Source organism: Pituophis catenifer, unplaced genomic scaffold, assembly GCF_029215685.1.
Source record: "Pituophis catenifer annectens isolate HBS135680 unplaced genomic scaffold, rPitCat1.0.hap2 SCAF_3, whole genome shotgun sequence".
Classification (NCBI taxonomy): Eukaryota; Metazoa; Chordata; class Lepidosauria; order Squamata; family Colubridae; genus Pituophis; species Pituophis catenifer.
The window spans coordinates 45,492,112-45,506,737 of NW_027256883.1; the positions used below are offsets into that span (position 1 = coordinate 45,492,112).

Here is a 14,626-nt window from a genome sequence, read left to right on the forward strand (position 1 = left end):
GGTCATTATATAGGTCAGTTTTAATTCTACCCGCTGATGCTGTAAAATTTTGAATAGGGTTTGCACCTTATCTGTCAAGACTCCATTTACTGTAAATGGGGCAGAGGATCTTCCCCTGAATGTGACTAGGGTGCTCCCCAGCAGACACCAGACTGGATCATATTGTGACTAGCTGCCATCTGAGAGCTTATATACAAGGACAAGTAGACCTTTTGCAATTAACAAATACCAAGCTTAATTGGAAAAATGACCTAGATATTAATATATAGAACACTAATTTTATCTTTATGAACCAATGCATTTTAAAATGCAATTTGTAATTTAATATATAACTTCTTGAATTTCTTATACCTTACAAAATTGATCATACATCTCCACTTATGTGTATCACACTATTGTGTTCTTTCTATACAACTTTACTACTGCAATCCATGTCTTTCATGCCATACACTACATACACACAAACACACACATGCACGCACATTTAGGTCCAGTGAATGTTAAGATTCAGAAATTATTTTTCAAAAGAAAGGGATATATGATGCTGCTTTCAGTGTCCTAAAGTCATAATCAAAAGGCTGTAGACCTTCTTAGATTCTGTCGAAGGAATTGCCATTACATATGGTGTATACGTGAATATTGAAGATGCCCAGGCATGCCTGTTACATTTGTTCCACTTTTGCATTCCCTTTGTGCAATTTGCAGTGTGAGTGAAAGAGGTTGTTCTTTCTCAGGCTGATCTTTAGATTGCAATCTTAGGTTATACATAACTCAGTTACAGAAATGTATATGTGGTAAAATAACTGTCTGTTTTTAAAAGCTGGTACATGTATCTGCAGAATTATGGCATGCCCTTACTTCACAGATTAAATTTTAGCATTTGCTAACTTTTGTTTTTATTAACATTGCAGATCAGAATGAAAAATCTTAATTTTTATTCTTAGTTGCAAATATGAACTGTGATGATATAGATTAGGCAATCTAATTTGAGTACTAGGCATTATTTACTTTTGATCACGTAAGATTCATACTTCACAGAGTTTGCCAGCTGGCTATTTTCATGAAATAAGAAGCAATTATCTCTGGATGATCAGCCACACAGTAAATTGTTTGGCCAACATTTTTATCACTCTAGTTGTGCTCTGTTTTCTAAGCAGGGAAACAAAAATAGTCTCTATAGAAATCTAGTCATTGATGGGATTTGTAGAACATATTAGTATTTAATTTCAGGAAGGAGAGGGAGAGGGAGATTTATTTATGTCAAGAGTTAGAGTTATGTTGCTCGCCAGATGCTATAGTCCATAATTTCTACAATTTAAATTCACTAGCTTTGCTGGCTAGGGCTATTGATAACTGAAAATTCAAATTTCTAGATATTCATATTCATGCTTTCTTTTTTTTTCTTTTCTTTTCTTTTTTTTTTTGAATACAGAAGAGAGAGTGAAAGGGGGGAAGGAATAACTCTACTGCTACAAATTACAGGCAGCCAAATATAGCATTAAACTATAGTAGAATAGCAAAGTATCTATAATAACACCTCAGTGCTCATGAGCAAGCCTAATTGTATAAGGTTGAAGGTTCCTATATAATTTAAACATTTGATGTTCTTAAGTTTTGTGGCATAGAGAGATTACTTATTTTTGTCTGATAAATTCTTAATATTATGTTACTCTTGATAAACAGTTTCTTTAACAAAAGAAGGTAGGGTGATCAGTCATGTGGACATTTTAGAGCAGTCTTTCTCACTTTGATATTATTCATGCACTGAATGTATGGCTGTTATAGTCTAATATATAGAATACCAGGCAGAAGAAGTTGGACAATTCTGATGTTCATATTTGTTGGGTTCATCTCCTAAGTTTAGAGCTTGATATGCTATTTTAATTTTGAATGTTGTATTTTCTAGGTGGCTTCAGGTGAATGCAATGAAGATACAGAAGTTTATAATATTACCCTTTGCACAGGAGATGAGCTCACATTAATGGGACAAGCAGAAATCCTATATGCAAAATCTTCAAAGGAAAAATCACGGCTCAATACCATCTTCAAGAAAATTGGAAAACTCAATTCCATTAGCAAATTGGGCAAAGGCAAAATGCCTTGCTTGATTTGCATGAACCATCGGACCAATGAGAGTATTAGCCTGCCTTTTCAGTGTAAAGGAAGATTTAGCACACGTAGTCCCTTAGAGCTGCAAATGCAAGAAGGGGAGCATACCATTCGAAACATCGTGGAAAAGACACGGCTCCCAGTAAATGTGAATGTGCCAAGCCCTCCCCCACGGAATCCTTATGACTTGCATTTTGTCCGTGAAGGACACCGTTACAAGTTTGTTAATATTCAAACCAAGACAGTTGTGGTTTGCTGCGCACTACATAGTAATAAAATTATTCCAATGCACTTTCCTTTGCATTTAGCTCTTCCAAAGTTTACCCTTCCAGAAAGTCTTGTGAAAGGAGAAGCGTGGCATGAAGCCTTTGTGAAGCACTGGTTCAGCCTCTGCCAAGAGCAGTTCGATATTGATGAATATTCTCGTGCTGTGAGAGATGTAAAAGCTGACTGGAATGAAGACTGCAAAAGCCCACAAAAAAGTCGACCCACCAGCCACAACCATGTGCCAAACTCTCTCAGTTATGCTCGGGATGAGTTGACCCAGTCTTTCCACCGTCTCTCTGTATGTGTCTATGGAAACAACCTCCACGGAAATAGTGAGGTGAACCTTCACGATTGCAGAGACTTGTGTAACGAGTGGGCTTTATCTTCTCATGATGCTTTGCAAGATTCTAGGGATGGGAGCTGTAACTACCTTTTTCCTGAAATTAGTGAAGAAACAGTCTGTTTACCTCCTAAACTGGAACTTCCATATGAAGAACTATGGTTGGACAAAGGGGGTGAGAAAGTGAATGATCAGCCTCTTACTCGCTCACAGAGCGAAAAGAACAAATGTGACAACTACAGGAGTTCTTTCCGGTCCAAGGGTGGTACAGCTTCTCTGCCAGCACCTGGATCTTCAGTAGCAACAGCAAAATCCTCAGATGTTTCCTTACCTCCACCACCTGTGCCTCCTAAATCAGAAGCGGTAAGTTCCTAGCATTTTGCTTAATTCCCAAGATGGGTAAAGTTCCTACCAATCAGTGGTGGGTTGCAGCTCCGCCCACCCACCACGATGTCATCACTGGTGATCTGCGCATGCGCAGAAGAGTGCACGTGTGAGTGAACAAAGTGAGCACGCACCCGCGCTCCCATTGTGAACCGGTAGTAAAGGTAAGTAGAACCCACCTCTGCTACCAATATATATGGAACCCTCATTTTTCATAAGAGGTGAAGTAATCTGGATAGGATTGCGCCCAGTTGGCCTCTCTTAACCCGTCAATCTTGTCATTCCCCATGGTTTATGGAGGAACTGAGAGAGATGAAGTGAACCAAGAGATACTGGCAGAAGACAAATGAACTTGACCAAACATGGGTAAGAGCTGCTATTCGAGCCTACTTTGTGGTGATTTGTGCAGCGAAGTAGAAATACGTCTCAGCACAAATTGCCTCTGCATATAATTGTCCAGTGGTCCTCAGAATATGATTTCTGAAAAAGAATAAAAGTTTTAATTAGATCCACAGGGCTGAAGGCATGTTTATACTAGGTTTTAGTATATTTAGGACTTAAACAATAACACTGTGATTTTAAATTGACTCCTAGAAACAGGATTGGAGGTAATGCAGGTGTCAAATCCTCAGTGTAATATGTCAAACTGCCCGGTTTTCATTAATAGTCTAACAATTATTCTGTGGGTCAATTGAAGCTTCAGAACTGTTTTAAAGATAGTCCTATGTACAGCAAATCTAAACTGGATTTCATCTGAGCAAGACTGTTTCATCAGCCAGGAAGTTTCTGTTCTAGAATCAGGCCTGAAATCCGTCTGAAATGTATCTAGATATTTCATTTTTCCATCTGAAGGATCTAAATCAATTTCTGTGTACTTTTAAATACTTTCTGAATTACTTCCTTTTCTTATGAGAGAAAACCTTGAAATGTCTTCGAAGGTAAAATTTTACAATTTCACGAAGAGTTGTAAATAGTTGTTCATTTGAGCAACATACTAGTTATAATAGCATTTGTACTAGCATTTTTAACAAGTCGTCTTTCAGCAGCTACCATCTGCCCTCTGCTGGTTATTCACAAGTAAAATGTGAAGTCCTCATTTTTAAAAAGACAATTCTGGATCTGCTTTAAAAAAAAAAAAAAGAATAGAAGGACAAAATCTTTTACATTTTCAGTACAAACATCATTATTTGGGTAACTTGGATTTGTTGAGAATGCAAATTACAGTCCATCAAAATCTCGGTGGACAATTAATTTATTTATTTTATCAGATCATAGATTCAAAGAGCATGCTAATTAAAGAAGTGCAGTACAGGAACACACAATTGTGTCCTCCAAAAGAAGAACTGGTTCTTGAAGGTCAGAATCAACAGCTGAGGGCTGCTGCTGATACTGCCATTCCCATTCTGCCTGATGGGAGGGTTGGCCTTGAAGGATTTTCTTTTCTTCCTTGTTCCATAACCTGGGATTCAGATCAGTTTCCCCTAATTTAGCAGTTATTCACCTAATTTCTCAATTTCTGCAAAGGTTACTGATCTGGTATGACCTTTACCCCCTAGGTCCATGTTGGTGAACCTATGGAATGCATGCCGGAAGCGGCACGCAGAACCATCCTGTGAGGGATGCGCGGTCTCGCTGGCTCCTCTTCCATGTTCCTGTGCACACACGCGCGCCCGTCAGCTGGCCATCGCAGTGCGGGATCACTGAAACCCAGAAGAGCAGCATTCCATCGTGCATGCGCGAGCTTGCACCTGAACTTCCAGGTTTACATTGCGCACATGCACGATGACCATTCGTCAGGCGGGCATCCATGCCGGAAACTGGCACAAAAGCGGGCCTGTTCGGGTGCTGGCTTGCGCATGTGCGACAGAATGCTGCTCTTCCAGGTTTTGGTGTTCCCACATGTGCGAAGGCCAGCAAGGCCACACGATCCAGGTGGGATGGCTTTGTGTGCCATTTCCGGCACTCAGTCCGGCATGCGGTGACGTAAATGTTAGCCATCACTGCCCTAGGTAATGTTTCATAAGAGCCTGAAGACCTGGCTCTGCCAGATGGCTTGGGACCCAATGGAGGAACTACATAGCTGAGGTTGTTGACCTCCCATGTGTCCATGATTTTATCTATTGATGTTTTTATCTGCTGCTTTTTTTACAATGGATGATTTTAATGTTTTTTTATGTTTGTATATTATCAACCGCCCAGAGTTGTTGAATATGAAATGGGCTGTAAATGAAATTTATAAATAAATAAATGTGGTGTCTAAGATGAGCTGCATATTCCATTTTTGCTTTAGAAACTCTAAGGGTCCTTAGATAAGTAATTATTCATTTATCCTTGTTTCATCCCTATTAATAATAATATTAGTTTTCAGGATACTTAATTACCTGCATGATGTGCTACATCACAATTGTGCATAATTTCAGGTCAGAGAGGAATGTAGGCTCCTGAATGCTCCTCCTGTCCCACCACGCAATTCAAAGCCAACATCTACTAGCCCTTCTATTCCTCCACGGATGAGCAAACCTGTGCGGCAGCAAACTCGTTCTCCTAGTCCAACACTTTCATATTATTCATCAGGACTGCACAATATGTAAGTAGTGACTGTTTTCTTTTCAAAGTCAGTATTATTTTTATACTATTGGTATATGGTTCAAGTGTTGGGCTGAGAAAGCACAGGTGTACATCCCAGTTGACGTTGGAGCTCATTATCTGTAAGCCTACGCTAGTTCATAGGATTGTTGCTGTGAAGAGAAGTAAACAGAGTTCTCCCCCTACACATTCACAAGTAGAAGAAAATTGGGGTAATAAATAATTAATAGAAAATGGATGGTTGCAATAACTGAATAATAAAGAATCAGAGAGTTGGAAGGGGCCATTAGATCATTGAATCCAGTTCTTTGTTCATATCCTCCCAAATCTATTTGTTAACAGAGTCATGCAAAATTTATATGATAAATATAAATAGATAAAACAATTGTAGCAATTATATATTCTGGCATCTTATATTGTCAATAAATTGTATTTCTCAGTTTATCCTAAAGTTAAAAATAATGATACGATTATTGTTGCCAATTTTTACTTTTAGAAGCCAGAAGATAGATTGGAATCTTATTTCTAGATCTTTGGATAATTTGTAATAAGGCAGCAAGATCAACAATCAAAATATCAAAGATGAATTTTTTTTGTAATGATGACACCCAAGCAATGAGGAGCCAGACATCGGTGCTTGTGTAACAGAACAAACGAGATCTGTAGGGTGAAACCTGTTCAACTTGTTTTGATTGATTAAAGAAAGATCGTATTAAAGAAAGTACAAAATTGAGATTTGTACTGATTAATTCACATATTAGTGGGTATTTTATGGTTATAAATATCAAAAAACACGCAAGAGCATAGTGATGGAAACCATATATTTTGTGAACTCCATTCTTGGTTTTGACACTGATAAGAATCACAAGCAGCAGCATTGAGAAAAAACTTCTGATTAAGATCTTGAACAAGAACAAGCAAGATTGAGTTGCATAGTTTGACAGTGTAAGTCAAAATCCTTTTTCCACTAGAGCTACATACAAGTAATCCTTGACATAGAACTGTAATGGACTCTCATCATTATGGTCATATGTCATAACAGCCGTAAAACAGATCAGACACACAATCATCCTGATTTTTATGATCTTTTTTTGCTGTAGTTTACCCTCATCAGTCACTCCGAAACTAAAATCTTCCAAATAGGGCTTGTGCCCTATTTCCCCCTGTAAAGAGAGGCTAATTTCTAATCCCTTTCCTTGTTTATTTTATTGTTCTATTATTTTGCTTTGTTTTTATTTCTTTTTTGTTATTGTTGTGAGCTACCTAAACTAGCCCCATGGTGAGATAGGTGGCAAATAAATTTAATAATAATAATGATGATGATGATGATGATGATGATGATGATGATGCCTTGGGATGGACTTGATAGGTAGACAAAAATTCCTAATCTAGTCTGAATATCTGGCTGACTATGGAAAGAACCATAATCATAATATGTAGTGCCATGGACCTTAACAGCTTTATTGGCATGTGGAACTGTAATGAAAGCTATCTATTCAAGTATAGACTTTCACTTAAACAGAAATAGATGTAATTATAACCCCAGAGGGTGTAGTAGATTGTAGTGGATTGCAAAAAAACTATGCAATCTAGTGGACAAGTTTGGATGATGATTACACTTTCTTTCTATAAAATGGATTGCATATTTGACATAAATATTTGCCCATCATATGCAACCTAATACTAATAAAAGGAAAATACTTGCCAGGAAAGTTGATGACTTCACTGGGAAAAGTTGTTAAATTTGTCCTGTCTGAAAAAATATCTATATAATGGAAACACTATATACTGTTTTCCATTAATCCGGTGCTATTTTATTTATAAAATAACAGAATTCTAAAGTGACTACTACTAACTACAAAAGCTATATACTAATTCTGTCTCTTCTTTTTAATTAACTCAAAGCAGTGCTACAGAAGAAGATGCTGAAAACTCTTCCGAGATTATTCCCGTTACTTGTTATCCATGTGGTATTGTGAAAAGTGACCTGCAAGAGCTTGACAACAAATTGCCTTTGGGAAGCCCTTCTGCTGATTCTTTGTTCTCTAGACTCTCATGGCCAAATCATTTTTCTGGAGCTGCTGAAGGCCTTTCTAGGAGTGAGTTTCTGTTGGATCCAAGCAGAAGTTATAGCTATCCAAGGCAGAAGACTCCCAACACGCCAAAGAGAAGCTGTCCAGCACCTTTTACATTTGATTTTGACAGAAATGAAGTCTCTGCAGGAGATGTACCACCAGCTACAATTGAGGCAGAATGCACCATGCCCAGTTGCCCAAAGTCAGCAAGTTACTCACTTGAATATACCGATGAAAAAAGTTTGGCAGTAAGCGGCACGTTGCAGTCACTTTCTTGCCCTGCCTTACCCCCTCGTGCACCAAAGATGGTGGAGGAGAAGCCAGGGCTTGACTTGTGTCCTGGGTCTCTCAGAATAGATGGTGCTGAGGAAGATCCTCACAGGAGCTCTCCAGACCTTTCTGAAGACCAGTATCTGGGTAAAAAAAGCATGCAAGACCTCTTCTCGGTTTCTTATTCTTTCTCATCACCCCTTCATCTTCAGTTAGCACCGAGATCTTGTGGTGACGGTTCACCATGGCAGCCACCTGTAGATCTGTCTGGGCTTTCCATTGAGGAAGTATCGAAGTCTCTACGATTTATAGGCTTGTCGGAGGATGTCATAACACTTTTTGTTACTGAAAAAATTGATGGCAACTTGCTTGTCCAGCTCAATGAAGAGATCCTTTCTGAGGACTTTAAACTCAGCAAACTACAAGTTAAAAAAATATTGCAATTTATTAATGGCTGGAGACCTAAAATGTAGTGCTGACCAGTTCAACAAAATGTAGAAGTATGCTAGAAGCCCTGAAACTAACTCACAATCTACCATTTTTAATTTTTTTTATTGCACTAAGTCCTTCCTTCCTTCCTTCCTTCCTTCCTTCCTTCCTTCCTTCCTTCCTTCCTTCCTTCCTTCTGTAAGTAGTAGGAGAAAAACAGTTATTACTATGCAGATTATTTTGGGCGTTAAGCAAACACTTTTGTACATAATAGAAGGATAAAGGTGTGCCTTTTGCATCCCTGAACATTCAACAGCTGCTAAATAGTGGACATTAAAGGGAATTAATTTGTTCTCATGTAGTGTAATGAGACATATTTATTACTATGGGTTAGCAAAACTGGTGCACAAATCAGTTTATTATTATTATTGCATTTCCCTGTAATCTTTTTTTCTTCTTGAGTTCTTATTTTTATTCTAATAATAATAGTCGTTGCCTTCGATTTTTATTTGTTTAACAGAAAGTGTCAAATATTCTACCTTTGCACCTTGTTCTTGCTGTAGATTCATTTTTATAAAATTCCCAGGTTGTAATAAATAATGGATCCATATTTCAATGCAAAAAATAAACAAACCCCACCATAGTCTGGGCAGATAGATTCTTGCACCCAGCAGGGTTTTTTTTTTTTTACATAGTATACCATTAATAAAAAGAAAGAAAGAGGTAAAGGTTTTTGATGTCTAGTAGGGACATGAGTTTAAGAATATACTATTTTAATAATTTGAAAAGTAATAACTCGGTGTCAACCAAGAGCAGCAAATAATTGCATTTAAAAGTTTTTGCAACCACTTTGCAAACTATTGAAATGTTTACATGTATTCTAAGCAAATATTGATGCCCTAATTTAATTTGGAATAATTGATAAAAGATCATTATCTCTATTGTTTATGTATAAAGTACATTTAAAATTAGAGTGGATGTTAGAGTGAATTTAAATGTCAATTGTAACTTCAGTTAAAAGAAGTGAGAAACTGGTGATTCAATGATTTCTTCCTGATGATTCATATTCTTCTTTTGTCCTTAATATTCTTAAAAATGCATACAGTTAAGGAAGAAAAAAAACTGACCTATTAATCTAAATTAAAAGAATCCACATTCCAAAAACTAAACCTATCTAATCAAAATGAAACAAAATAATTTTCTTAAAGCAATTTTTTTTTTTGCTTACGAGAATAATAAATGTTTTGTTAAATTATGTATGTATATTATAAATTTCTTGTATATCTGACATGCATTTGTTTAAGTGGCAGTGGGGGTTAATCTGTTTACCCCTTAGTCAGTTTTGACTGTAACAGACTTTAAAATGGACAGACCTCAAGCTTTTGGGATTTATTTTAGAAAAATCCTGAGATCCAGCGTTGCTAGAGGACTTATACTAAATATATTATAATACTGTGCTTCTGAGCACGTGTTTAGTCCACTTTTTTTTTCCTCTCCAAGTATTCTTTCTCAGGAACCTGTTATGGTAGAGGGCAGATGAAGTTATTAAGCAATTGGAAACCAGAAACCCTTACCAATCAATGGCAGTTTAACCAAAGATCTACCAGTATATCTCAATCTACTTTCTGTTCACACCTATCATGTTCAGCAAAAACGCTAATATCTCTATAAGAGAAAATGGGTCTAATGTACCACCACTCGTTCCTTTGCACATTTAAATATTAAACAGCAAGAATAAATGATTTCATGTATGTACTTTAAGCAAAAAGAACTGTACCCTCTCCCATATGGCCTTGTTGCAATATTTCTGAATGTGATATTTGCATTTGTTTTTCACCTGTTATTCTTGTATCAGGAAACTAAGGCTTGTTGAAAACCTGATGGAAGACTGCATGCCATATATGAGAGGAAGAAGCTATGTTTTAGCCATTAGAAGAAAATCGTGACCTCTGATATATATTCTCACACACACAAAAACACACACACCAAACTTGGCAAACTCAAACAGTCCTAATTTAGCAAACTGTGTAAAGAAAGTGATTTGAAAGTGAATGCCTTTAAAATTAATGGATGTTGGAGCCCATTTGCAAAGAATGGAATGTTGGAATGAGCAGTCCAGCAATGCCATTTGATAGATTTTCAGAAAGGTCGGAGTAATTTGGCCATATGCAGACAATCCTATAAATTTTTATGATACAATGTCTATCAGAAGTCATGCTTCAGCCCAGTGATGAAATCTAAAATTTGTTACTACTGGTTGTGTGGGCATGGCTTGGTGGGGGGGGGGGGTAACGTGACTGGGTGGGCGTGGCCATTATTTTTTTTTTACTTTTAAAAGCATTTTTTCTACAACCTCTTCGGCGAAGAGATTGTAAAAAAAAATGCTTTCAAAAGACTCTGACGATCCCAGCTGAGTTGCCTGATCGGCAGAAGCTTTTTAAAAAAGCCTCTGCCGATCAGGCAACTCAGCTTGGATCGCCAGAGGCGATCTTTTCTTTTAAAAGCCTTTGATGATCCCAGCTGAGCCTCGTGATCATCAGAGGCTTTTTTTTTTACTTTTAAAAGCATTTTTTTGGCCAAAGAGGTTGTAGAAAAAATGCTTTTAAAAGTAAAAAAAAAAAAAAAAGCCTCTGATGATTGTGCGGCTCAGCTGGGCATGGGGGGGGTTGTCATGGATTTTTGGTACCGGTTCTCCGAACCACCCACCTCCATCGCTACCGGATCAGGTGATCCAGTCCGAACTGGGAGCATTTCACCCCTGCTTTAGCCCCAAAAGTGCTATGTACATACAAGAAACAAATGGTCTGAAGCTTTACCCTATTTATTGTGTTACATAATAGGATTATGCCAAGACAAGAGCTTCTAGGACAGGTAGTAGGAAATGACTAACCAGGGATCTTACACTAGCACAGGGGTGTAAACTTTATTTCATTGAGGGCCGCATCGGGGTTGTGTTGGACCTCGGGCTGGGATGGGCATGGCTAGCTCATTGTCACTCATGTTGGGGGTGTCTGTGGCAGCCTGAGTGCTCTGCTAGCAAAAATGGCTCGTGAGCTCCGTTCTCAGCTGCAACGGCCTCTTGCAACCCTCTGCCAGCGAAAACAGAGCTGTTGAGGACCGCATACAGCCCTCCTGAGCTCTATTTTCACTGGTGAAGCACCGTGGGCTGGTCCTTCGCTGTTTCCAGGGCAGATCCGTGGACCAGATCTGGCCCGCAGGCCTTGAGTTTAACACCCCTGCACTAGTACCATAAACTCAAATTGGGCTCTGGTGGTAGTAGGACCTGTAAAGGCCTGTGATGAGAAGAAACATGGTGAAAATGAAGGAAATCCAGAACAATGAGTACTGCAAATTTCTAGATCAAGGTTAGGGGCAGGAGGGAATGAAGACATATAATCTGTTGCAGTAGGGAGAGACCACCAGGAACTAACCTAATAACTGTGTAATATCCAGGGACTGGAACTGCTAAATGTTCAATAAGTAAATGTGACATGCTCTCGCAGTTGTGGTATAAATGGCAGAAGATAAAGCATATCATCTAGTATAATCCTAACATTCTTGACCACCAACATTGGAACTAGCTCAAAACCCTGAACAAGGAAAGAAGGAAAATTTTAAGGGAGAAACTGTATAACCCAGTTTGAAATAGCAGAATCTTCATTTTATCAATTCCTACCCTGGTACATTGCTCTTCCTTGCTCCTTTATCTTCCCCTCCAGAGGCTGAATTTGAGGTTTTAATTTTAACTGTCCACTTCCCTGATATATTTAATAATACTAGTCAGTTGGAAGTATTCATAGTATTCATATGCATGGGGACTCTATGCATGGAATGGTGCTAATTCTTGAAACTCTCCATTTATACAAAGACTCTAGTAACTTCTAACTGGATAGTATGTCCAGAAGTTTGATGTCTGGAACAACGTGAGACCATGCACTTAAACAGATTACCATAACTTTCTTGTGCTACTATGCAAATACTTTGGAGAAGGAAGAATATTCTTGTTGATTTCCTCACAGAGTGAATCATTTAGACACCATCCAATATCTGCTTTCCTGTGCTTATTGGAAAAATGACTGTGATGAAAGCGATTAGCTGAAAGCACAACATGAAGAGTTTGCTTTAGGCAGAGCTTTGAATATACTTCTTGCTATTGAATCCTATTGCAACGGATTAAGCAGGGGGAACACTTTATAATAGACCCTTAGACCTGAGTATGCAGTGTTATGCCACAGGACATCAAGTGGATTTCCTTATAGCAGAATGGAACCAGGGGTACTAATGCCAGCTATGTGTCTGCGTTGTCATTGATAATCAAATGCCTATATTACAATGCATTGTGTTGCAGAGTTTTAACGAAATCCCTCAGGGTTGTCCACCCAAGCAATGGCCCTTCAATCTATTCTAGAACTGTATTCTATCTTCCAAGAAGATTTTAGGGATGCATCAAAGAGAAAACTAAGATGCAGAACTCAGGAATCCACATGACCACTGTATAACAGCAAAGAGATTCAGAAATCTCCAACATGTGTTGCTGTCATATTTTGGCAGTCAGAGGCTTCAAGTCAGTGTTGACCCCTGGCAACTAACTGGACAATTCCTTACAGTTTTCTTGGGAAGATTTTCAGAAATAGTCTGCCATTGCCTTCTTTCTAGGACTGGGAGAGCGTGACTAGCCCAAAGTCACCCAGCTGGCTAAGGCAGGACTAGAATTTGTGGGTTCCCAGTAGCCTGGTGCCTTAACTACTATGTTAAACTGGTTCTTATACTGCCACTTAGTCGTTACCTAACTTCTTGCAGCTCAGATCTAAATCGGTCCCTATGAAAGATAAATTTGTTTCATGAGATGAAATCCATTTGTGTAAAGCCGGATGTACAATCTTAATAATGTTTTCCAGGAAACAAACTTTTGAGTTATAAAATATTATGGACTTTGAGAAAATAATCAGAGCGAACGTGGGAGACATTCTTCTAAGTAAGCTTGCATATACTGTAATACAGAGAAAATGTCACACTGATAGTGATGAAAAAAGAAAAACTTCTCAATCTAATAGTTTTCTCCAATTTGCAGAATGTATCATATTCCATGCGTTTTGAAATTGGTCACAATGTCTAGAAATTTTTAAATCTAAGATGTTATAATATCTGGTTGACCCCTGGTAAAGAAGAATGCCTTAAAGAATGCCCCATGTACAATATACTTTTTACATATGTCACAATGCAAGTGATTCAGTAGAATTAGAAAGGGTGAATCAATTCAATGGCTAAAGTTATCCTGAAATAAAATAACAATGTATGATCTTATAGATTCTTATGTGACAGGTCTCACTCCTCAAAACTGCAGTATTATAAAAACCTCACTGTCACTTTCTCCCCATTCCCCTGTGTAGTATTTAAAACAATTTGTTTAAGGCACAGTGGAGAATAGTGATGCATTCATTCCTGAAGGGGCATGGATTCCTCTCCCATGGGATGCATGCTACCTGTTTAAAGACTTAATAGGTCTTTGATTAGTTTGATTAAAAGATAGCATCACCCATTCCGGACCATAAAAATCTTGGGTCTTACCTAAATCATCCCAAAGATTTATTAGAAGTTTAGAATGAGCAAATTCATAATTTTACAGTTGCTCTATTAAGTTCAAAGCCTCTGGGAATTTAGATGATATGTAATTATTAAAAATGAGGAACAACAGCACCTAAAGTCAAAGAATAGGCTAAGCCTATCTAACTTCACGTTGGAATAAAGCACTGGCAACAGTATTCAGAAACTGACCGCATTGTAGCTACTTCCTAAAGAAAGATGAATGAATGGGGTTTAAGATGCCTCATGCATATATCCCTACTCGAAGTTATGTTATGTTTGGAGCAATTGCAATTTTCACATCAATTTCCAAAACTTATTTTTTTTAAATTAAAAATTAGTAGTCTAGATCGTAATTTACCTTTCAGTAGAAAGATAACACTAGAAGCATCCATGGCATCTCTCATTGATAAAATGAAGCTGAAAACAAAGTGGGATATAAAAGCCTTGCTAATATCTAGGACAGAAGTTTTTGTCTTAATTAGCAATGGGTTTGTGATTAAAGAAATTCATTGGGCTGGGTATAAAATTTTATTTGCACTGTATCAAAAGAGCTAGATTCCATATTACTATTCAGTTTCAT

At 37.8% G+C, this 14,626-nt stretch overlaps 1 protein-coding gene across 2 annotated transcripts in view; it reads left to right on the plus strand.

The window, feature by feature from the left end:
* GAREM1 (GRB2 associated regulator of MAPK1 subtype 1) overlaps nt 1-8,682 on the plus strand; it is a 76,338-nt gene extending 67,656 nt beyond the window's left edge. The window contains exons 4-6 of one of the 2 annotated variants that reach the window (XM_070942323.1): nt 1,907-3,079; nt 5,521-5,687; nt 7,592-8,682. In XM_070942323.1, the coding sequence (XP_070798424.1) occupies nt 1,907-3,079; nt 5,521-5,687; nt 7,592-8,504 (2,253 nt within the window). In that variant the 3' untranslated portion in view covers nt 8,505-8,682. The remainder of the gene's footprint in view (nt 1-1,906; nt 3,080-5,520; nt 5,688-7,591) is intronic. The other variant, XM_070942322.1, reaches the window with a different exon arrangement.
* The last annotated feature ends 5,944 nt before the right edge of the window (nt 8,683-14,626 follow it).